The sequence below is a fragment of the Numenius arquata genome, chromosome 5 (genome assembly GCF_964106895.1).
Source record: "Numenius arquata chromosome 5, bNumArq3.hap1.1, whole genome shotgun sequence".
NCBI classification, from domain to species: domain Eukaryota; kingdom Metazoa; phylum Chordata; class Aves; order Charadriiformes; family Scolopacidae; genus Numenius; species Numenius arquata.
This window is the reverse complement of record NC_133580.1, coordinates 33,667,116-33,693,398: the sequence shown is the minus strand read 5'-3', so window position 1 is coordinate 33,693,398 and position 26,283 is coordinate 33,667,116. Positions and strand designations below refer to the sequence as shown.

The window sequence follows — 26,283 nt, the reverse complement described above, 5'->3', positions numbered from 1 at the left end:
TGCCTGTTCCTCCTTTAACACTTGTCTGTCACCAATAAGCCAAGCCATCAGACCTGTACTTCTGAGTATTTTCGGTTATGAACACTGAGAGCAGTCCCTGCATATGGCTGCAAGGCCTTCATACAGCTGCAAGCCTGGACGCTGAATGCAGTAAGTGTTGCATACAGGCATTTTGCATCTCCCTCCTGCCCCACCACTTGCTTTGAGTGCATGTCCATCAACATGCAGCAGGACAATGCATCGCTTACCATAGACAATCACAGTCGCTGTGGTGCTTTTCCTTTTGGCCACAATGTTTTTGGCAACACACGTATAATTGGCCGTGTCAGAAAGCCGGGCTTGCTTGATGATCAGGTTGTGATCGATGGTGATGTAAAAATTTCTGTCTTCCACAGGATCAATCACCTCTTCGTTCTTCAGCCACTCCACCTTGGGGTTTCAAAGGACCAGAGGACAGGCAGTGAGTCAGCACCAGGTCACACCACAATGGGCACAGTATTTCCGATTATATTGCTCATCCCAGAAAGCGCTAGAAGTCAAGGCACATCATGAAGGACTCACCTGATGCATGCTGCCAACTGAAATAAAACACCACAGCAGAAACACAGGAGAACACCCTTCACGCCTACCCTTTCCTTCAGGTCCTGTTTCCTCCCACCTGTCCTGCCTTGAAAATATCAATGCCTTTTCAAAGGCTGCCAGCTATCGTACAGAGAAAAGTAGCTCATCTATGCCTTCAGGGTCTGAGGCAAGGGATATTCCAGAAAATTCCTTTACAACATCAGAAACCCTAAAATAGCGGAGATCTCACCCATTCTTTGTACATCCTCTCTAATTGGGCAGTTAATAATGCAGTAACCTTGCATGTACCTGCCCTGGGTCTAACTAAACGAGGCCCTATACTGGAGTAGGTTGCACTAACAAACTATAAACATGCCAATGTTTTTAAGTAGTGATGCACTCACATATACATGCATGTTATTGTTTTGCTGCAATCACAATTAAACAAAATAGAGACAGTTACCAAGGAAATAGGGAATCACAAAGCACATCAGTGCTTATTTTTCCCTTCTCTTTATGTAAGCTATATTTTATTTTAATAAAGCGTAATTTCCTTGGTTACACAGAAAAATATTTTCATATGTGATTTTTAATCTAGACAATGTTCTCTTTATTGCCTTCCTAAAGAAACACCCTATTATATCCCAGCTGACTGCTGTGAGCCACCCTAATATAATTTGGCTGCAAACCTAGTAGCGTGTTTTCATTTCAACTGAGCGTGCTCTGAAGGACAGAACTGGGGCCCTGGATGGATCAAAGCTGGGCCTTCATGTCACTGGATCACTTCAGCTTGAGCCCAGGATTTAATTAAAGGAAGGAAAACACAAACACAATCAACTCACTGGACCCACAAGGTGCTAACTGCCAAGAACCCACTTCTCCAAAGACATTTGAGGAACTGCCTGAGCATTGACATACCCCCAAACCAACAGAGAACCTGCTCCCCTGCCCCGAGACAGCCGTACAGACTGTCCCAAGCCATGGGGAGAAAACCGATGGCCTCTCCCTGTCTTAAACACAGAGGGCTCAATTCATCCCAGACAGAGAGCCAGTCCAATGCTGCATGGCCAGTGCTGGTGGACGTGGGCTTGGTCCGATTATCATAGAATCATAGAATGGTTAGAGTTGGAAAGGACCTTAAAGATCATCGAGTTCCAACCCCACTGCCATGGGCAGGGACACCTCCACTAGAGCAGGCTGCTCAAAGCCCCATCCAGCCTGGCCTTAAACACTTCCAGGGATGGGGCATCCACAACTTCCCTGGGCAACCTGTTCCAGTGCCTCACCACCCTCACAGTAAAGAATTTCCTCCTAATATCTAATCTAAATCTCCCCTCTTCCAATTTAAAACCATTACCCCTTGTCCTGTCACTACGTCTCCTGACAAAGAGTCCCTCTCCGGCTCTCCTGGAGGCTCCCTTCAGATATTGGAAGGCTGCTATGAGGTCTCCCCAGAGCCTTCTCTTCTCCAGGCAAGCTGCCCAGTGCCCACTCCCCATCTTTAGCCCTACTTTAAGCAGCTCCAGTTCCCCTACCCCAGTTTGGGCGGATGTGCATCAGGTGTGAGTGGCTTCCAAAGACATACGCTTTACCGAATGCAAAACCACTCCCCCAAGAAAGGTTTGATTTAAATCCTCCTCTCCCACAGCAGATCGCCGCAGTATGTGGTAGCCTCACGACTACAGATACTTTATAGCTTAAAACTGGTGGTGCAAAGAGGGCTGTGGAAATGGATATGTGCGTCTGCAAGGAACAGGGGAGGAAGAAAAAAAAGACATAAAACTTTGGAAGCTGCGTTTCTGTCACTACAACATTCATGTTTTACCATAGAAGATACAAGCTCTCAGACAACAGCCTGGCTTTCCTTGCCAGGATGACTAAAATTGTTCTTCCTCCTTTTATCAATGCTAATAGGTGCCAGGTATAATCAAGACAGACAGACTCCTGTTCAGTCAATGACAATGTTCAGCTCCTTCCTCTCTCGCAGGTCAAGTCTGCACATATCCCAGACTAAAACAAGTCAGGAGCCCACCTCTCCTCCAGTGGTAGGCTACCACTTAACCTCTGCCTCTCACAGAAACAAACCATCCATCTTCCTTGGGTTTTAATAGCATTATTTATTTCTGGGATGGAGCACAAACCTGTGTCAGGACTGTAAGAGGTGCTACACACACTGCCACAGCTGTGTAGCTCCTTCAAATCCACCTGTACTTCTCCTGTGCTCTGCACATTGAGGGCATCAGGATGTCAGTGAGGACAGGACTACAGTCATCCCATGGTCTAAGACTCAGTCCAAAATGTTTCTGGTATGCCCATCCAAGCACACACACTAGCAGCCCTCGGCGCTATGCAGGGCTCCACGCTCAAGTGTGCGATTCTCTCCTTCCAGCACTCTGCAACACTTTCTCTCTCTCCACAAAAACACACACATACATATTCAGTCTGGGTCTCAGCTGATTAGACAAAATTAAAGCTATGAGCATTAAATTCCCTTTCATCCCTGCAAAAACACTGAGGATGATATGAAAACAGGAGTTGCCAATATCAGAAAAAAAAAGATACTCTGCATAATTCAGTACACTGCCTCTGGCTCTTCACCAAATCTCTTAGGAAAGAGATCCTTTTCACCTAATGGCCCAGAGAGTTTTCTAACAATAAAACATTAAGTTTGCAGAAAAACAAGATGTCTTTTTTTCCGAAAAATCTGTTTTGCCAGTACATTGGTACCATGTGTGCATGTCTAAACGCCATTTCTCTTACAAGTCACCTCTTTGTTGTATCTAATTCAGTCATCTTCTGGCATCCAGGTTTTTACGGTGTCATGAGTCCATTCATGTAGTAAACAATAACATCACCAATTCTGAACGGAGGAGCTGATGGATGATTTGACAAGAGATGGGAGGTTCGTTTCATATATGTTTTAGTCATCAGTCAAGCAACACAAAAAAAGAGTGCACCCCTCCAGTGGCTGTGTTTCCTCCCTCAGTCCTTGTAGAAACAATAACTGATTAAACACACTAAAACATGTAAAAGAGACTTCTCTTGATACTTATTTTCATTTATTAATGGCCTCATATTTTCTGGTGCAGCTGACAGCAGTGTTCAGCACCTCCAAACCTCAGATTTGGTTTTTTTGGGGTAACCAGAATAGGTGGGAGCAGGGGTGTTCTGTCACATAAGCAGGAAGAGAACAGGTGTCAAATACAAAAAAGAAGAGAAGAAAGCGGAACGCGACGGTGTGATTTATGAATGACAAGTATGCAAACTGTTATTACAGAAGTTAAAAGCAACGATTTCTTTTGATGCCATGTCATTCCCCAAGGCACAGCCCCCTTGCTGAAGTAAGCTGTTAATCCAGTCAATGCAGAAACTTATCCTGAATTTAATTCTGCCGCCTGAATAATGGTGACTGGTGCCCCAGGGAAACCACCATGCTCGCAACAAGGCTGGCAGATGAAGCACTGGACATTTATGTGCCAGAGACCTGCACCCCTCTGGGCAAGCGGACAGAGGGACAGCAGGATACCCCTGGGCATTTCAAAGTGCACAAGATGCCTGTCTTCAGGGTCATATCAAATCACACCCTCATGGTTCCATTTTCCAACTCTCTGGTGAAGATGTTTCTAGAGTAGATGTTTGCTTTTGCCTAAATATTGAGGATGTATATTTACTGGTTATAAGCATAACAAGTTTTGAACAGGCACTTAGATCTATTTATTCAACCAAATCAGGCACATCCCTCCAACCGTTATTAATAAACGTATGGACGGTTGTGCATATATGTAGAAAAAGCCTGGGCATCAGTTTTTCCTTATCACAACAGAACTAATTTAATTGGCAACAATATAGCCATGAAGGATGGGGTAAGTGTTCCCTTGTGGAGATGACAGCTATGGAATATTACAACAACATGCAAATGTGTTTTTTTACATACCAGCCCCCAGAACAAAGCAGGAACAAAATCCCTGTTTCTTTTTTTAGTCTTCTACTCAAGAAGGTATTTTTGTTATACGTTGCATGTTGTATATGTTATATCTTGTATATATGTTTGCAAACTGACTAGCAAGAGAAGGCCCCTCTGTAAAGGTATGAACACAGTGAATAAAACCCTAACTAACAGTGACTGCAGATGCTGAGAAGGTAGAGAACACCCGAAGTCAGCTAGTTTTTGGCCAGAGCTCCTTAGTCTTCTGGATGTAATTTGCAGATCAGTGAGGCACACAGCTCCTGCCAGCTGTGCTGCATCTACACGTCCAGTGCTGCTAACACACTGGCAAGCTTGCCAGGAGACTGAGCCATCCCCACAACCAGCTGAGGAAGTGCATGATCCAAGGCGGCTGGAATTCGGAGCAACGTACCTCATAGCATCTTTTCTGTCATCCTGCTCCCCAGTGAGAGACAGATGTGTTGTCTCTAATTATTCGCTGATTGGTATCAGGAGATACATTAGCATAATTGGCACATTTGTTCTAATTAACAGAGGGAACCTGCCACACACCACCCAACATGAAAAGCGAGACCATCAGCAAGAAAAGAAAACCCACAATCACTGCCCCAGCTATATCTTTGAGCTGCAGGACATTTCCAGCAGCAGCCTGAAATAAGGCAGCACATGCAGAGACCAAGACTTGCAAAGCTGGGCCAGGCTTCTGCGCAGACTAAATGAACACAGGGAACATAAATCACACAAGCAATTACAGATGCAGGAAAACCTATTACGGAAGATAATTGCTGACACAATTTTAGCCATATCAAGCTACTAACATTACTAGACACTTAACTCTCTTAGCACACTTGCATATGCATGACTGTTTTAGAAACTGGTAGAGCAGAAGCACATTTGCTCCAGAAGAAACCCAAGAATGGAAAAGGGATACGAGCTCACCTAGATCCTCCCCTCCTGGTCATATGAGTCATTCCTTACACCTCTCACAATCTCAAGAGGAAAGTAAACAGGGTAAAAATTCTGGATCCTGGTTCTCATTGCCTCTTCTGCACCAACCTGCTCTAGAGTCACCTTCAGAGTGGAGAGCACCTGCTGAAAGCAGCAAGTCTTCCGCTCCCCTAGACACAGGCAAAGCCCTCCGGTGCCCAAGTGCAGAAGAAAGAAGATGCAAATGGCTGGGAGCAGTGAGAGATTTGCCTCAATAAAAAGTAATTTAGGATTCTGTGAGGCAAGACCATTTGCGCCCCTGCCTTCCCCATGCCTGGCCAACACGGCAGGATCACTTTCCATCTGGTCTCCCAACCACGCTGGCGCTGTGGCTTGTGTTCTCCGCAGCTGCACCAACCAGTCATGGTGGCATCACTCATCTTGCCACAGTCCCTGCAGAGTTCACATCACCTCTGACAGCCACAGGGAAATCGTAGCTCCCCCGCTTCACCCGAATTGTAACAACAGACACGCACCCTATGCCGTATTTATAGTAAGGGCACACATACACGTGCCAGTAAGAATGAAATGCCTATGAAGCTATCTACTGCATATCTACTGATTTGGACACAGTACAAGATGCCCAAGTGAGACTGAGAAAACTTTATCAGTTTTCATAGGGGCTGTTGAGCTAGCAGCTATTTCAGGTACCTTGAGACTTGAGTGCCTCTTTCAAGAATGTTATTTGATTTTTGGATTTGGTTTCAAAGGTACACTTTCATCCCAGCAACTGCCTGCTGAAGACGGTGTTGTCCTCTGTACACTACTTGCTGGAAACAGATTTTTTTACCTGTTTAAGTTTTTTTAAAAAAAAAAAAAAAAAAAGAAAAAGAGAGGGGTCTCCAAGAGAATGAAACTACAGCTATGAGTGGCTGCAAAACGCATATTGAGAATGAGACAGCAAATGCAAACCACCGTGACATTTTGTTCAGTTGTTGCTACTGTGCTTCTGCTGCCAATAAGGGCAATTTGTGTTCCTGCTGTGGAAACACTTCCTTAATTGCATATATATCCAGCTTTCTGCTTAGTACTAAAATATACACAGGGTGTACGTACAGCTGCTGGACATCTCCGGCCCTATTACAGCTTCACATTATGCACAATGGGGAAGTGAAGCCTCACAGAAGAAACTTCAGAGGCCGAGGTGGACTGCATGGCTCAGGTAATAGCAGATGGAGAACTCTGTTTCATAGAGCCTCAAATTCAAATACACATCACAGCATCTATAACCAAAACCCACAGTGGCTGCTATGTGGCTACCAGGAATTACTGGGCTCCCTTTCCTGCTTGAAAGGTTCAGAACTGAGGTTCCATGTGTTGGTTGATGTTTTCAGCACCAGTTGGGCATGTGGACTCCCCGATACCCAAAGCAAATGGGAGGGGTCTGTTTGAAAACAGTTTTAAATGGGTTGGTTACCAATGTGAAGTCTGCAGTTCTTTGGATGGATGGATGGCCTCTTTCTTCACAGCACAGAGCTATATGCTTTTCAGCATCACTAAGTTCAATAAGGGAACAGGATGTTGGGTGCTGACTGCATTCCCTGAGGATGGGCCCTGTCCAGTTTCCCCCAAAACTGGCATTGTGCCTACTGTCCTATGGACAGCTCCTCCTACCCGTTCTAAAGTATGTAGGATTTTGTCCAGGTTACACTTTTCAGTGAAAGAAAAACATTAGTTCTAGAAGTACATGGAAATTCCTGAGAAAAATCCAGCAAAACCTGATCAGATTACTTTTAAGTGGCAGCTGTCATGCATTCTGCAGACCACATTTTGGAAACCCCTCCAATAAAACATGGGAGCATTGAAATTCTTCATGCCGAAGGTGAGCACTGCATCTGAAGAAGTTAATGCCAGAGGAAGTGACCAAGGCAAATGCTATCACCGGGTGCCTGAGGGTACTGGTAAGAACTGGGGGCTCTGCAAACCCCTGCCAGAGGTCACTCTTGCACTTCAGGCACCATGGGAATAAGATTCAGTTGGCTATATATATTCATATGGCTATAGGGAACAAGAATCAGCTGGTGTCAAAGTAGGACCTGATGGACTAATCTTGTAGGCTTACTGAATAGTACCTCACGGATGAGAAGCTATCTTCTCTAAGGGGAAATCTGGGAGGTACACTCATCTACCTCGCCAAAAAAACGCAGCAAAAAGCTGTGTCCCACACAGCACATCTTCCAAAAACATGCATAAGGTAAAATGCTGCTCTTTCTGAGTACATCATGAAGAGGAGAGGTAGTTTGTGTTAGCTAAGCCAGCATCCCAGAACCATCTTTGCCACAAAACGCAAGCTGTAGAGAGGAAGAGCTAGCAGGGTGAATGTCACCTCTCTTGTGGAAAACCTCATGTTGTAGTATTTTATCGAGGAACTAGAAATCTGACCACTCTCCAGTCCCACAGATCATCCTTGCCTGTGCCAATAAAGATTCACTTAGGAGCACGCTCTGCCCTCACTTAACATTGGCATTAACAGAACTTCTCTAGAAAGAAGTATAGGGGTAGATCCCATAGAAAATTCAGGTTTCAAAAAAACTCTGTCCTGCAGGGAGAGATGCACATGGGTTCCTTCACTGTGGAAACAAACTGATAGGAAATGTAAAAATAAGGCCACCTAATAAGGTAGCATCAGCATATTTCCCAGGGAAGCATGACATCCAAACGTAAGCCTGTTTTCAAGCAGAGGGTTGTAACCCACCTCTCTCACTTCTCAGGAGTGCCCTGACCATCCACCACTAGAATGGGGTGTGAAAAGTATGTAAAAAAGAACATAAATGTGCGGGACCAGACACTTACAATTACAGGGATCTTTAATCTTCTGGAGAAGGACAGGCCTGCATTGCCAGACCTTCCCCAATGTCTCCAATGAGTGGTCCTCATTCTTCTTAGGCTGTGCTCCTGCACACAAACCTCCCTCTTCCTCCTTTTGACAGCCAAAGGCAATTTGCTGTATGTAGCAAGGCAGTGCAAAGGACAGTGTCACTTCCCAGCTAATTAGTATTTGTGGCCACAAACTCCTCCACTCTCCTCTCCTAGAGCCTACTTTCCTGCCGGGAATATAAACCACTACCTCAGTGACACACACCTGCATGGAAATGCATACACATGAACTCCCAATTAAGGGATAATTGCTGCAAAACATAAGTGGCTCTCATGAAACAAAACAAACAGTGGTCGTATTAATAATCAATTAGATGGAGCAGCCACCTGATGCTGCCTATTTGGAGAAGTCCCCAGCTTCCACCAGCTTTTGCCCGTGCAAGAGCAGCTGAATAAAGTCTGTGTCACAGTCATGTTGACTCGGCAAAACGCTCTTTTCTGCCTCTTGACTCAGGGATGTTTTTCCCCTTGCTTTAGTTCCTAATTATAGCCATGAATGTGGATAAATATCTTGTCCAGTTCTAAACCCAACTGGGTCACCAAACGGTATGTTGTACCCTGTTTTGTAATTAAACTACTCTGTTAAACACCTCAATTATAATTAAAGAAGCAACTATCCCCCTGTTAAAGGTGCCGCAAATCACACATTTCAATGCAAAAGTTCATCTGGCAGCTTATGGCATATTAACCAATCTTACATCTCATTGATGTTTTGATCTATAACCTATCAAAATGAGCTGATTTGATGTGACTCGGTGTCTCTAACTATATTTTACCATGTGCAATACGAGGCTGGCATCTTTCAAAGAACAAATTAAATGAGCTAAGGGGTTAATTGCTAATAACTGCCGTTACTGTTGGAGCATTGCAGAATGGGATCCTTCCTGCCTTCTCAGGTTAGGCTTGAAAAAATGCACATGCAGAAGAGAGTGGAATTGAAAACGACATTTCTGATAACACCAGGGAACTGTCTGATCTCTGCTGAGCACCGGCAGCTCCTGCCAACTGTGGCAGGTCAGACTGCTTATCTCACTGCCTTATCCTATTCCTCTCCACTGAGGAAAATCAGAAGGCAGGGAAGCATGGAGCTAGGGCAGGGTGTTATTTGGTTTTATCTCCATTCCTTTTTTTCCATTTTTCACAGCAGAAACAAGTGAGTTTGCCCCTTCACCCCTCAGCTATGTGTGGAAACCTCAGTGTGGTAGCACCTGCACTGGTCCTTCTACTGCTTGCCTTGGCCATGTATAGGAAAAGACAAAGCATTTGCCTGGGTGTTTCAGAACTTGTAGGTAGGTTCAGCTTGATATTGGCTATAAAACGGCGAGTGGTGAGGCATGCCACGGCGCAGGTGGCATGGACACTGGCTGGGGCTGGTGGGCAAAGGCATGTGGCCGCAGAAAAGTTGATCTGGTTTTCCCAGTGACCAAGCAAACCATCGGTTCCTTACTTGGTCCCATGTGAACAAGCAGGATGTACTTGGATTTGATCTCAGGCCATGAGACTGGTGTATTTTAACACACTTTCTGGATTTGGATCTTGGGCTTTTTTTTAGTAGCTGTGAGCTGAGCCTACTCTAATGCTTGTCATGTCCTAGTGGATCTGAGAGACTGGTAAGTGCTGCTTTAAAAGCTTTGCCTGCCCATTTCTGTCTTTGTCCTTCTTGCCCTCTGGAGCAGCTGTATGCTGCTATGTGGCTCAGCTTTTCAATAATAGTAAGATCTTCTCTAGCATTGATCCATAAGAGCTTGACACAGTTAATTGCAATTAAATAGGCTGGGAATTATAAGACTAAATTCCCCAGCTACTGAAAAGAGGACAGAATGTATCCCTGAGCATGGTTGTTCACACCACTTTGAACCAGGAAAAAAAATAATTCTCTGCCTTTCTCTTGACGGTGGAGAATAAAATAAAAGAGAAAAAGCAAGAGGAAGACTCCGTGACTCTGGACTCCAGCATTACATTACACTGAATGTGTATTTTGTACAGTTTCACAGTGTAAGCTTTTCTTCCCCTGTTTTGGAGTTAAAGCCAGTGACTACTTCAGAAAGCAGTAAGTGGTAAAAAAAAAACCAAACCAAAACAAAACAAAATGCCCGGAGTGGGAAGAGTCTGAGGTACATGCTCACCAAAGCATTTGGAAACACTGCTCACAGCTGCAGCATATGCATTACCCTACTCGGAATCAAAGCAGTCTTTCAACAAGGTGGAAAAAAGCCTCAGCCTGCTGCCTGCCTTCTCCCAAGTTCTCTCTTACTTAGTTACCTGCACCAGCATATCAGAAACTTCTCCGAACAAATAAACGAAGTCTTAAACAAAGAACCCATTCATCTCTAAATTAAAATAATCATGTAATCCTTCAACCCACCAAGTTACCTTTCATCTTTCCATTTTTTTAAATTTATCTTACCAGCTTCAGCAAGTGGCTGTAATAAAGTGTCACATTAAGGTATTCATATTCATTAGTGTTCAGGTCTTTGTTCTTTTAATAGTGTTGGAAAGAATCTACAAAGAAGCTGTATTAGGCGGCTGTCCAATCTGGGTGTTTGATCTCCTTCTGACTTCAAAAGTCAGGAGAGGAAAAAAAAACAACATTGAGAATGGTTCTTTTGAATGTCAGATGGGGAGTATACGATTTCTGAGCCTGCCAAGTGTTAATTGGTGTCTGCCCTGACCACGGTACAAATAAGATTCAGAGCCAGTTAATGTCCAGTCATGAATCTCAGCTATTGACAGAGTGAGCCAGGATACTAGAAGGCAAGAAAAAGTGCAATTATTATGGGAGCAGCTCACAGAGGATCTTTTCAGACATCACTTCCATGCATCATGTTAAATCACGCTGTTTGGGTCCCAGATGCCCAACTGGGCATCACAGACCTTTCTGAGGGAATAACCACACTAGCTGCTGAAATTTCAGAGGCGCTTGTAACATTGCATTCAAACAAACTACCCATGATCATCAATCTCCATTTCTAGCAAAGGTAATGAAGTTCCCCATTACTACCCTGCACCTCCAGAACAACATATCCTGTTGCAAACACTCTTGTCATGACACAGCGGCAAGTTGATTTGATGCAAAGAAGCATCAGAAAGGAAAATAAAAAATTGCTGCTAAATTCCTGAGGAAAGCCAACTGATTAATATTAAAGTTGCCAGCAAGCTGGCTTGGCAGACCTAAATACTCTTTACAGTTTTGGGGATCTCAACAGGGAAAGAAAACAGCCTACAGGAAAAAAATATGGGAAAAATCTTCTATGCTAATTATTCCTTCTGATGTTTGTGGACACGTTTCTGCAATTCCGATTAAATCTAAACTCGGGTTAGATAGGGAGGTAACACTTTAAGCTTCATCTCCTGAGAAATCAGTCATCAGCGCTGAGTGACAACCACTTTCCTACTTAGCCATGACAGTCTAACTTATCCTAATGCAAATTGGCAACAGTTTCTTCTGTGCGTGGCAGAGGAAAACCGAGGAGAATTCAGATAGGGGAATTACCGTCATTAACAATCAATTTTTCTCTTAACAGCCGCAGCGGATTTAGGATTTCAGAGGCCCCCCTGTGACTCAGAGAACCCCCTCCCATGAGCAGACTGTCTGAAGCTGGAGCCACCACTGCACTTAGGCAAGCTCCTGTTCACAGGGACACCCGCTGCTGTCGGTGGGCACAGATTTTGCCAAAGGGTAGGCTCGCTCCTGCCAGGGGGAGGGCAGGGTACCCACTCTGGGCTTACTTAAATGCCAGCAGGAAAACCAGATAAGCCCCTAAAGATGGATTATTAGGCAGACATATACCCTACTTGCCCCCACCTCATGCTGTGGTGTGAGCCTGTACTGGACCACAGTACATCCTCTTGTGCCTAGCTGACCGGCTGGTACACACACACCATGCACAAGCATGGGCACAAATGTCAGGGAAATATAAGCTGGCAAACTAAAAATTAAAGCGTCTTTATACTGTGCTTGAAAGATGCCTCTCAGAATAAGTGAAATGTTTTTCTTCTTTAAAAGGAAAAGGAAAGATAGTAGGCTGGTATGAGTATGCCCCGCCAGCTATGTGTCCAGATATAACTGTGATTTTTCGAAAGGGAATTAAAAACTGAAACCAAACCCCCTGCAGCTCTGCCCAGCAAGGCACCATAACCCAAAGCCATTAATCAGTTCCCAATCAATCTCGTCTACCAGCAGTAGTCAGTCAGCTCTCCGTTACCACCCATTCATCATGCCATGCCCTAACTGACTGCACCATTAGCCACTGATCAGGCCTTAGTTAGGATGTCCAAGTGCCAGGATGCTGCTGCTGCTGCTCACCTCAGCTACTGGGATGCCTTCAGGGGGACGGCACTGGAGCAGGACCTCTTGCTCCAGGGACACTTCTTTCCCCAAGGGCTCTTGCTCGAAAGTTTTCCGGAGATCTGGAGAGGGAGAAGGAGAAGAAAAAGAATTAGTAGTATTAATAGCTGGTTGCATAAATTACATTTGATCGCCATACTGCATAAATGCGAGGGATCTTTCTAAACAGAGAAAATAGCATTTCTGCTCCCTGGAAATTGAAGCACTTAAAAAAAGACTGGGACATGTTTTCACTTCATTCCAACATTAAGCTGTCAAAGGTTTCATAGCGGATTTATTATTTATATTATGGTAGAGTATGTGAACCCAGCAAGGATCCAAGGCCTCACTATGGAAGGTCATGTTCAGACACAAAACAAAAAGTGAAAAAAGTCCCCTTCTTTAGCTAATTTATGTTTGGTAAACTATGCCAGTGAAGTACTAAAGTTATGGAAAGTTAAATAAACCTGTAAAACTAAAGCACATAAGCCTTAAACTCATGGATGCAAGCGTTCGTGCTGTGATTTGATGTACTTTTAGTTTATAAGCATTAACTTTACATCTTTAGCTTATTTGTCTTCACTTTTTCATTACCCCTGTATCACTAAATAGATAACAATAATCATAATCATAATCTGGAGCTGAACTGCACTTGGATCCCAGCACAGCACCTCAGAAAAGTGTCAGGCAGAGAGGGCATCGAATGTGTCTCCAAACGCTGGACCACTTCATTGTACAAGAGAGCTGTGAACTCTGGCTTTTTCATACACTTCTGTAACATCTTTGTGTGGGTGGTAAAACGGAGTTGAGAAGTTCCCTCCTTACCACTGGCTTGCCATGGTCTGGCACCCTCTCTGCTGTGCCAGGGAGGACAGGGTTTCGGAGAAGTGAGAATTCAGCCCCAGTAGTGACTGGGGGATATTTCTCCCTGCTGCAAATGGACACAGGGTCATGTCTGAGGTCATATCAGAGAGCTGGCCTGACTTTAAAAAAAACACTTGCAAAAAAGTTATTTCTATTTTACTCTTTGTTCTGAAGTCAGACCAGTTCTGTATGCCAGCTCACGGCAAGGTTGCACAAATACTTGTGTCATACTGGAAACAAGTCATATGGGAACAATTTAAAAGCCAAATATTTCATATTTTGAAGCCATAACCTGCAGCTGTGCTGGAAAACAGATCACTGAATTGAACCAGTTTACAAATAAACCATCCAAAGAGTTATTTTTCATCTAGATTACCTCCAAGATCTGATTTACAGCTGACCCCAGCAGGAACTGCATCAGCACTACCAAAAGGCAAAACCTGGGGCAGGCAAACGCACAGATGGAAAAGGAGGTGGGTGTTTGCCATCAAAATCAGCTCCTCTGAAACTCGCCTTCAGATAGCATGAGCCCACTGTCTCTTAGCCTGTATCAGGAAAACGTGGTTGTTCAACTACCTGAAATTATATGTCAATCTAATTGTCCCACGGAAAAGCTCTGTCACAGCTGGAGGTGCTGATTTTTACTTAAGCTCAAAACATGGTAAACTTCTAGAATCCTTAGACCCGTGCATTCCCCTAGTGAAACTGAGGTGTGTCTTTTCTTCCCCTGCACTGCAGGCACAAGAGGAGTGACCCCAAATCCCACGCCCTCCCCGCCTCTGGCATTACCGCTCCCTCCGGCACACAGGGCAGGGATGCTGAGAGTCCCTCTGATGGGACAGGATTTATCGCCACAGTTTAGGGCACAGAAAGATAAGCTTTGGCAGCTCCTACTGTGGCAATATAAGAAATTACTGCCTCCAGCTGTCTGCTTGCTTGGGGGTTACCTCTGTCGAAAGGAAGCACATGCCAATGTCAGAGCTATCTCACTACAAAATTCTCAGTTGTTGATGAAGCAGGCTTTAACCTACAACACCGGGTAACTTATGGCAAAGAGGAGGAGCAAACATCTGGATGTGATCATTTCTTAGGATGACATGCCAAGCCAGACTCTGCCTGTCAGCATCCTTGTCACACTGGAGCTATTCCAGGCCAGCGAGGCTCATTCATGTGAGAGTGACCACAGCAAGACAATTGACCAGATCAGGTCAGCCTCCGACGCTTGTGAGTAGCTCCCACTGCATTGCTAGCTCCAGCATCTCCAGCCCACCAGCTTCATCCCACCCTCTCCGACAGGCTAACCAGGGGACATTTGGGTCGTACAGCTCAATTTGAGTAAACCCAAACCCCTCCAGGTGCCCTGTGGGTGGGAGTCATTCCAAGGACACAATGCTGAGTTTTGGCTTGCTGTACTTTTGCATGATAAACATAGAGACGAACAGCTTTTTCAGGAGCTGGTGTGTTTCTCGGGATGTGACATTCTTCATTTGGCCCTGGCTCCTCATGCATCACCTGGGCTTGATAGGTATCCTGGGCACACATAACACCAGGTTAATGCAGTTTGCTTTAGATTAGCAAATATTGCTAGCAGTACCTATATGATCATATTATTGCTAGTTTCCAAAGGAAAAGATTTACCTCCACATCAGGTACACCTTCACACATCTAGCAGGTATACATACGTGCATGTTGCAGACAATTATAACAGATGTATCGTGCTCTAATACCATGGCTGAGAATAAATGAGAAAGTTACCGTGCTGGTAATAGTAGCATATAAGCACAGTAATAACTAGTACATTAATAATAGCTTTCAGGTGTTCAGATACGGAGGGATGAAGACAGTAAAGGCAGATTAGATAGATAATAATCTGAGATTTTTCCTTGACACGTTGATTTGCTGTCCCGCCTACCTTCCTGAAACATTATTAGAGCTCTGAAGTTCTCCAGAGCCTCACACGCACAATAATCACCACTCTCACAAAGCACTTGCCTTTAAAAAAACCCTCAAATTTTGATGCATGCAAAAGTAAACAGCATTAGTCTAGAAATATGTAATAACAGTAAAAAAAAATCCCACTTTAATCTCCTTATTATCAACAGCTGGAATGCCGGGTATGAACACAGCCCCTTTTCCCTGGGAACCGCTGCAGTGGGGCTGTGGCAGGTGAGACGAATCCTGTGGGACCTCAGCTCCCCACTGCCTGCGGAGCCTTCCTGTGTGCAGACACTTTAACGGTGCTGTTGGATTCGAGCAGGTCAATAATCCACAAACTAAAAATACACTAAGTTGGGGCCTTGATATAATAGACAGTAATGTTCTCAAAGGAGCCATTAGATACTATTGAGTAAATTATACTAATTTGTGGGGAAAAAAAAAAAAAAGGAAAGTATATAATTGTGTATTTACAAGATTGGGAGCTCTTATACCCTATTCTGTTGGCTCCTTCCCATGTGTCCCCAGCTTTATTCCACCAGAACTATCCACCATCTCCTGCCACAGCCATGCCACATACAAATAGCTACAGATGTCGGCTGTGCAGGGCAGGTTTTACCCAACCAAGCATAAGGTTCGCTGGTTGTTAACAGACAAACAAGTTAACAAGGTGGTTTTTTAAGTGATGAAGAAGCAGAGGGCCCGGACAAACAACCTCATCACCTGCTCTATCATGAAACACCTTCCTGGGACAGCACTGGGTTTTGAAATGACTGGGTTTTATTCCTATGGCCCTTGCAGTATGATTTCTGTGGATAACAACGACATCCTTCTAACTCTTCAGTCTTCAGGTTCCTTTGCCATTTAACAAATATAGTCATCATGGCAACTTCACATTGTCAACCAGGAGTGGGTGAGCTTGCTAATATACTGAGGGACTTTGGATCTTTTCCAAGCAGAATATTTTCAATAACATTTTTCACTTTTTCAAAGTGTCACATAAGTTACAATTGCTTGCAAGCAAGGACAGAAGGGATACATTTTCCCAGAGAATGGTAAAAGACTAATAAAATACATCCAATTTAAAAAAAAAAAAAAAAAGTTTTAACAATCTTCAGAAAATATGCCTGAAAAAGCAAAACAATAAAACATTAGATCCATTCTGGGTCAGGACCTATTTGTCTGTGAAGAGGCAGTGTGAATTATTAAAGCCTCAGGTCTGCAGCAGCCTGTTAATGTGACACTGAGAAAGAGCCTTCTCTATCCTCACTGTAGGAAGAGACACAAGAGAAAAGCAGTTGCACTTTTTTTCCATTCTAATTTCCATTTTCCAGGTAATATAGAATAATCCCTGATTGTCTGTGTTAGCAATACTCTTCCTCCCCTTATACAGGTAATACTGCTGCCACAGCCCATCTCTTTTGGAGCAGAGCGAGCCCACGTGGACAGCAATGCTGAAGGGTCTGTCTTGTTTTTCTCACCAGCTCGCTCATGTATGTCACCCAGCTGCAGGTGGGGATGTCACCGTCAGGCTCAGGGGAGAGCCTGCACCCCTAGCAGGCATTTTCCTCCATCCCTAACTTCCCTTCAGGGCTGTCTTCATAAAAGGAAACCAAGGAGAAGAATTAAAATTCTGGTCTGCCACCTTGAGCCAGACTATTTTCTTTACTAACGTATAGTCTTAGTAAATTCAGAGGGGGCTCTTGTGGCACGTATCGCAGCACATTTACAGCATACTTAAGATGAGACTTTCCTCCAAGACTCCTGAAATACTCCTGCACAACACTCTCTGGTAAGGACAGATGGCTGCATTCAGAGCTGCGTTGAAATGAGAGAATTTCCACAAGCATAAAACTGAAATAATATAATGGGAAATCAGAATCTCAGTGTACACCATATTGTTAGCTTTATTTCTGAATCGCTATGCTTTTGGGGGAGAGGAACATTAGATCTTAATTTTGATGCACTGCTAAATGACTTCCTTTTATGTTTAATGCATTTTTAGCTTACAAACCACTCAGAAGTTGCATTTTCGCCTGCTAAAGGTACTAGTTTCTACAGGAACTCATGGCATATCCCCACTTTCTTTTCTACCTGTCAACTTCTAAGAAAGAGCATAGAACAACCCTGTTCTTTTTTCCAATCAAATGTATTTTATCTCTTTGCTGTTCTGGGTTTTACTGTGATGGGTGGGTGGGTAAAACTTTAAGGGTATCTTTTATCATTTCTGAGAAATGTGGTAAGAGGCAGACCAGACGCCTTCAAGGCAGTGCTAATGCAAGGGTGACTAATGAATGAGCATGAAAAACGGACACTTGTCAGCCAGGAATTAGATGTAAACCAGAAACGAACAGAACAATGCAGCATTACTGTCAGGGAAAGATGGATTTCTGCCCTTGGTAGACCTTAAAGACTCTGTGCTGCTTCTAGTAACTCCACTGTCAACTTTCCTTCTATAACAAACAATTCAAAAAATGAGCAAGTACTAAGAGCACAAAAAGAGAAATCACATTATTTTCTATCCAACTTTCAGACAGAATCACAGAATGGTAGGGGCTGAAAGGACCATATTAACTGTGGCCATTGAGAGAAGTACGTTTGGTGTGTGCTTTCAGAGAAACAAGGTTTTAAGAATGTAAAAAGACCTTCAAAAGAAGTACATATTTCCATATAGAAGACATCTTGCTTTATATGGGTAAGTATTCACAGACATCCATATAAAACCAAACAGGTCATAAGCAAAAAATGCAACTGAAAAGGGAAAATGGCTTGGTGTTATTTTAACCATTATTAGAGCATCAATAGGTACCAAGCTCTCCATTTCAAGCCTATGTCCTACTATTGAGAGTGTTCTCAAGAGGTAAGGTTCAATGCTGTTTTACCTTTAGCTAGTCTATTAAGAAATATCCAAACAGGAAAATAATTGTGTAAAAAGAGTGGGAAAAGGCCACTGATGTTCTGCAAAACGAAAGAGGATCCACATCCTTGTGAATACACATCTCACTGCATTTATTTCCAAGCTTGGATGACCGATGCTGAGTTAGGGAAACGTGACTAATATTGTAAAACCAACCCATTCCTTTTCCATCACTTTCCGTGATGCAGGTGGAGTTAAGAGACACCCTCTTCTGCAAAAGAAAGGTATTAGAGACTGAATTGCAATTCTAAATGTAAGAAACCATGTGCTATCAGGTATACTCTGCCATCTCTTTTCTGTTCACAGCTGAGTCTATGACCTTTGTGCAGGGATCAATCACACTGGTGGGTAAGTAATATAAAGGTTAGGTATAAAAAAATCCTTTTTTTTTTTTTATTTTATTTTGTCCTTGTGTGGTTCCAGCTCTCTGTTGTTAATTAGATTAAACCAGATTTCCATTGAGACAGTCACAGGAGTGTCACTAGTCTGTAACCCAGGGGATCCCTCTGAAACCTCTTTCGATTGCTATTGTAAGTGTGGCACTTCGCCCAGCGGAGTGCTGATCAAAGCCTCCTGCCCTCCTCCGGTGCACCACTGCTCATGGGATGAGATCACAGCTGGACAGGGCTGTGCTCTCAGCCGGCCCAAGCACCAACAGCTGGAGCTGAGGACGGAGGAAATAACTCGACACCTCAAAACCCTGTCTTTATGCTCCATACACAATTCTGTGCCACTCTTTCCTTCTCTGGAGGGGCTGTTTCACATCTGGCCAGCCTTAAAGACAAATGCCATGGCACCACAAAGCTGCCCCAGCCATCCTTTCAGCCTGGAGAGGAATATCAGGGATGGTGGAGCTTCCCCCTTTCCAAAGACACCTGGCAGCCCGCAGCTTGGGCTGAGCTTGTCCGTATCCCTCCAGCAGCCCCGGGAGCAAGGCTTTGGGCTGCCATCCCACACAGCTGAGAAACCACACCAGCTTTCATAGTCAAGCAGCTGATGGGAACTTCTTGGAAGTGCACAATGTGTTTTGGTAGCACAGGCTGCTACCTCAGTCACCAGAGGTACTCCTCGGAGCCTTACTGCCCGCATGGCTGCAGAAAAAAACCATCTTTTTCCCCTTCTCTCTTCAGCTCTAAGCTAGCTCAGCCAGGTGCTGGTAAGGCAAAACACCCTTTTTGCAACACAGCTTCCATGTGGGCAATGCTTATAATGAAGATCGACCCACTCGACACATTTGATATTGATACAACTATAAAAAATACAAGCAAGCAAACTTTACCAAGAATTCACTGAGCAGATGGGTTCCCAGGTGTACATCGATTGCACTGCTCTCCTCCTCTTATATTTTTACTTGATAGTTCGATATTTCTTGTTTTTCTCGGTAAGCTTAATCTACAAACTAACTTATAAACTTAATTTTATTCACTGTCTAATTTGGTGATTGAAGATGTAATCTAAAGTTCTGTTTTTTCAAATAAATCTAAATGTAAAGTTCAAATGACCTCACTTCAACAGAAGCCTTTCTAGATGACAGATACACTAAAGGTACTAAAGAAGACGATAGAAACATCAAGTGTACGTTGCAATTCAAATGTAGAATTGAATTTAAAACACACTGAATCACTAAAAATAATTTGTATCAATATGATGTTTTGTTGTTGTTGCTCTTCTGATACACTAATCTGACACACAGCTGTCTGGTCACTACCAAATCTAGACAAAATTTTGTTAACTTCCTAACTGCATCTGTGTTTCACAATCAGGCACTGGGCAGACTCTACTGAAAGATTATAATTTCTTAGGCATGACAGTGCAGGTAGGATATTCCCAATGCTCCTACTGAGGGATTAAATTCATACAAATTCAGTAAAGGGGTTTCCCTTTGAAACGAAACGCTAACAGTGAAGTAATGTGGTTTGTATTTATTGCTGTTGCAACTGCATCCTTAAGTTTGGGAGGCTGTCAAGCCTGCTAACTTGGGAAGCAGTACAGAAACACGCCTGTCAGGAGCAAAAGCAGAGCGGTGGTATCAAATATGTTAAATGCTCTGTGAACTTCTCTGCTGCCCTTTCTCTGATCTGCCATTCTCTCTTCAGTAATCTCAGCTCCAGACCACTTGCCTCACTTATCACTTTATTAACTACAAGCAGCAGATATTGATTAGTAGCAACTTAAATGGTATACAAGAAAGGAATTAAGGTCCTATCTCTGCTAACTCTCATGCCCACTTATCAAAGTTCACAAAACACATTTTTGGGTTATTTTTTTAATACTGCATACCCCGGACATACCTTCCTATTAAAACTTTCAAGTGATGTCCTTCCCAGCTCGCTCTCCTTATCTCAACATCCACCCAACTTTGTATCTATTGCAATGTGCTCTAATGCTCTGGTGGTGTGAAGAGAGGGAAGAAAGGCACTGCAGCAATGTAACGTGGAGCATGGGCCTCAGTACTAAAAGGTGAGATAACCGAGTGTCAGTAAAGAATCTGTGGTGTTTTTTTAAAATATCTGTTTCTTTGTACGACTGCATACTCCTTGTAAGTGGAGATAAACCATCAGGTGAACTAGTCTACTTTCTGTACTGCATTTATCTTATCAGTATACAGTATCTGACATGCATATATTAGCTACATTCCTTTGAAAAAATGTCTGGGGAAAAAAAGGCTTTTAGATAAGTACATAGGAAACACATCAAATTATACAAAAGATTAACAAGCACAGTTCTTTACTACAACAGGGCTTTTTAATTTTTTTAATTCTGTTTTTAGGTAATGAATAAAGGAAAAGAATATTCGCATTCATTACACCAAAAAAAAGATCAGGTAACAGAACAAGCTGCTATTTTCTTATAGGTTTTCAACAAATCCAAAATCAGGAAGCAGATTTAGGGCTTATATTCTTACTATATTTTCCTCAAGGACAGCCTGGGTTAAGGTCATGAACTCAGTGAGGCTACAGCAACACCGAACTGGAGCAAATAAAAAGTGGGGCTGCTTTACTCACATGGGCTCAGAGCAATTTGTCTTAGCCACCCCTTTATTATCTGATCTAAAAATTAGGTCAAATCCTGCAGCTATTTTTCAGTCTTTATCAGAAGTATTTTCCAGCAGGTTTAACTCTACTCTCGGTTACACAGGCTCAGGCCTCATTCATCCTTTTAACAGGAATTTTGCCCTGCTAGGTTTTATCTGTTCAATGACATCAGTATTGTTACATAAAATTCACATTAAAACTTTATATTTGGCTTGTTTTTGTTTTTTTTTTTTTAACCAAAGATAAAGCTACCCAAACCCCCTCCTTTCTCCCTCTACAAAAGTAACATTTTTTTAATTGGGCAGAAAAACTGTATCAAAACATATTAGTGACTCCTAGTGCCCCTGATAGGATGTGTCTAGAATAAATAAGAAATGTGTGAATAAATAGGAAATATGTTTTAGCACTTTCATAGGCCAGTATCTCTGAAAATTTTATCTTTCCAGCTCTCCCAAGATATACATTAGGTGTCCCTACTTTGTTGGCTACTGAGATATCTAGAATAGCAGTGTGAAAATTAATCCCTACAAATATGCTATTGTAAGACGATGAAATGCTCAGCTCTGTTCTCTTGGGGAGACCAATGCCTCATGAAGATGAATTCCATGAAATAGGAAAAAAGCTGTAAATAATGATGTTTCTATCACCTATTGTTTCTCCTCCTTTTCAGAAACAGCCTGCACAGAAGGGAGTGATTTCCCAGCACACTCATCATCCAGGAGTGCAACGGCGAGATGTCGTTAAATGCCCTGAACACTTAAGAGAAGCCAGGATGCTGGCTTTAGACTCAGACTTTTCCTGTTTATATTGCTAGCATGGGCAGCCTTTGAAAACCAGCAGCATCTTCACTCTGTATTTATAGATTACTCCCTTCCTGAATAACTGAAGCTCTTGGCCGAAGCGATGTTGCAATTGATTTTCACAGAGAACTTTCATTGACTAGGTTGTTATGTACTTTCTGACACATGCCTGACCCTGCATTAAACAAATACAAGCCACTTTTCGAGGATGCACATTTTTCACACTTTCAAATTACTTTTCAGTTAATTCTATTACACGCTCAGTGAACAGAGATGTTGAATGCTATTTTTTTTGTTTGTTTTAATGGAGTGCAGCTCCAGCCCTTGAGAGGACACAATAATTCCAGAATAAGACCAGTGGGCATAAGGGAGAAAAGTGAGAAAGTGCAGAACAGAAGGAGAAAGAGGAGGAGGAAGGGAAGAGGAAGAGGAAGAGTGAGACGGAGAAAGAGAGAAGCTTTTCTTGATGTGATAGGTATGGCTAGTTATTTTACAGCTGTACCTCTCTAGATGAAATCACCAGGTTCAGGTATTAAAATAAATAATAATATAACTTAAGCAGAGCACTTTACATGCTCCATTTACCCTTCACTTTTCCCAAAGGTGTCAGTGCTCACTTTTTGTACGAGTTAAAACTGAAGACTGCACTGGTGACAGACATGCAACTATAGCTGTAGACAGCTGGAGAGACGGACTCTTCTGCCCCACTTAAATTTTGGACATCCTTGATTTTCTAGATTAATAAATACTGCATGGACCCTACCTGGCATCCCAGACTCATGGAACATTGTGTGCCATCAGAATACTTCCCAGCTGTGTTTAAAGTTTAGATAGGAAACAACTATTATATTGCCAGTACAGATTCTGTAAAAACTAAATGAGTATTGTTATATCTGAGTCCACAATCTGAAATAGGGATCTTATTGATCAAATGACATGGTAAAATAAGGCATATACCCCACATCATATGTCTGAGTTCCTAAAAAAATAGCCCTGAATTACCTGAGAAATTTATAGAAGTCTGTGAAATTGGAAATGGACAATTTTGCAGACAACGTGCTCTTGCAGCTGTTTGAAAATCCGCAGTTTGAAGGCCTAACACTTCAATCCTTAATCCCAAGGAGCCTAAGTGATTTGCCCTGTGTCACAGCTGCCTCAGAACCCCAAATTCAAGAAAAAGAAGTTAAAAAAGTCTTCACTAAAATACAAGGTTTCAGTTACAGGCACATAAAACTCCCTGGAATTCATTTAATTAGACTGTTTTTAAAAAAAAACAAGGCTCAAGAAAAATCACTGAAGTGACTGTTCCTCTCTCTCCAAATTATGGTAAGAAAAAGAAGCAAAATTTATACCATGAGCACCTTCAATAGAAATTTGGAGACTCAGGAAGAAATGTCAATTGATATAAAGTAACCTGCATACACATACAATGATCACGAGTTATATAGAAATTAAGCGTATAGGTATGGCAATATACAAAAGTCACTTAACCATTAAGTGAAATACACTCAGACTTCTAAACTGCTTTAATTTAATGGTCATCTGTCAAGGGCTAACTGGCAGGACAAGAAAATCTACTTAATGAGTTAACTTAGGAGTCAAAATCTAAAAGAACTGTTCAAACATTGCTAAGCCCTTCTGAAGTGCTGACTGTTAGAAGAAAAAAATTGAAAACACTCTCCTCCATTTCAGTACAGAAAAAGAAAATCCTCAAAGTCTTGAAAAGTTTCCTGCCATGGGAAAGGACTATGCACATATGTAATGGTGTTTCTAATTTTGCAGGAAGACTGTACAATAATTTTAATTCCCCTTAATCCTGGGGAAATTCCTTTCTGAGGCTAATCCTGTACTCAAAAGTACAGGTCCTCTACTTCCAGTCAGTTACTTGGACTAAAAGCATTCAAAAATGGGTATTTAAATTGCACCTCCTAGATCTGTATCTGGATATTTACACAGAAGGTAGCTCCTCTTCAAGGACTTAACCCCATAATACTTTCACAAGAACAAAAGGAGAATCAAGCTCTAAATGGAGAGTTTTAAATGACAAAGGGTCCTTCCTCTAATGTGTCTGTGAAAAGCTTTATTTGGCTTGAAGAATTCTCTTCTCTCATTATAAATTGTTAGGCAGAGTGCAGGAAATATAAGTATGCTGCAAACCCAGCTTCTAAAGACCTTTTTCTCACAAAATGGGTTTTTGCTGAGGTGAAAACAGAATAGACACAATTCTAGATAATATATTTTGTTCCCATTATAGAAAACAGGATTTCATCATGTGAAAGAGAAATGAGAGTCCCCAGTGCAACTACTCTATTACAAAGAAAAGTACCTCTTTGAAAATTAATGAACATTAAATATTTGTACAGTCAAATGAAGATCTGCTTTCAGGGAACTGGTTGCCCTGTGTTTTTGGGGCCTAAGCTGGGAATAGTTCAAAATAAATAGTGAGGTTAGTAGCCATGAATAACAATGATGAAATAGTAGGGTTGAGATAATCACTTTCAATCTTGTATTACCAATCTGCTTACACGATACACTAAACATAGACTTTCTTCTTTATTAAGGAACAGCAGCTTTATTATATGATCGCAGATATATATATTTTCAGCTTTGCAGCAAAGGACCTGGTGGTCCTGGTGGACACCAAGTTGACCATGAGTCAGCAATGTGCCCTTGCTGCAAAGAAGGCGAATGTTAACCTGGGCTGCATTAGACAAAGTATTGCCACCAGGATGAGGGAGGTGATCCTGCCCCTCTATTCAGCACTGGTGAGACCACAGCTAGAGTGCTGGGTCCAGTTCTGGGCTCCTCAGTCCAAGAGGGACATGGACATACTGGAGAGAGTTCAGCAAAGGGCCACAAAGATGACTACCATCTCTCCTATGGGGAAAGGCTGAGAGAGCTGGGACTGTTCAGCACAGAGAAGAGCCAGCTCAGGAGGATCTCATCCATGTGTACAAATATCTGAAGGGAAGGTGCAAAGAGGATGGAGCCAGGCTCTTTTCTCTGGTGCCCAGTGACAGGACCAGAGGCAATGGGCACAAACCGAAACACAGGAGGTTTCCTCTGAACATCAGGGAACACTTTTTCACTATGAGGGTGACCGAGCACTGGCACAGGTTGCCTAGAGAGGTGGTGGAGTCTCCCTCCCTGGAGATATTAAAAAGCCATCTGGAATCAGTCCTTTGCAACTGGCTCTAGATGGCCCTGCTTAAGCAGCAAGGTTGGACCAGATGACCTCCAGAGGTCCCTTCCAGCCTCAACTACTCTGTGATTCTGTGAAAGGAACAGCTGTCACCTCATTTTGTAGCTTTCTTTGGTAATATTCCTACTCATTAGCTTCAGACACTTTTCTTGAGACATGTAACTGCTGTGCTCAAGAAACATGGGTTTTGATGCTTTCCCCCCACACAAAGGAGAAGAATGAGATTTTGCACTTAAGAACAGGATAAATTGAAATTCTTACAAATGCTTCTGAAGGCTTTACTTTTAGTATGCACCAATAACTCCAGAAAATACAAAGCCTAACTGGTCAGAAACAAAATCTCTCTCCTGAACAGCAGCGACGTCACTTTTCCTCACCCAAACACCATCGACTCAACATGCAGAGTAAAGACACTCACATGCAATGCGGACGTAGGCTTTCCGGCTCTTGGTGGTGCCTGCAGAGCTCCAGGCAACACACTGGCACCAGTAATCTTCGGGCCCGAAGAGCTCCTCGACTTGCTGGCGAGAAATCTCAATGCTTACCTCTCGGACAATCAGACCTGTCAGGGTACAAGTAACACTGGTCAATGTTATGCTTACGGAGAGAAGGGAAGAAAGAAGTGTAGGAACAGAAGTCTGCTAGCAAAGTTGTTGTAAGATGATACAGCTCTCCACCAATATCTACTCAGCAACATGGACTGTCAGAAGGATGTGGAGGAAAAACCCGACACTTTATCTGCGTAACAAGAGAAGTGGGTGAATGAAAAATTAATCAATGTGATTTTGACTTCTATCACATAACGTATGTAAGTTAGACAAATAAGAGGAAT

At 42.8% G+C, this 26,283-nt stretch overlaps 1 protein-coding gene across 2 annotated transcripts in view; it reads right to left on the bottom strand.

Moving 5' to 3' along the window:
- UNC5C (unc-5 netrin receptor C) overlaps positions 1–26,283 on the bottom strand; it is a 261,880-nt gene that overhangs the window by 46,074 nt on the left and 189,523 nt on the right. For both annotated transcript variants that reach the window (XM_074148348.1, XM_074148349.1), the window contains exons 3-5: positions 25,870–26,013; positions 12,678–12,781; positions 249–429 (exon numbers count right to left, since the gene is read on the bottom strand). In XM_074148348.1, coding sequence (XP_074004449.1) covers positions 249–429; positions 12,678–12,781; positions 25,870–26,013 — 429 coding nt within the window. The remainder of the gene's footprint in view (positions 1–248; positions 430–12,677; positions 12,782–25,869; positions 26,014–26,283) is intronic.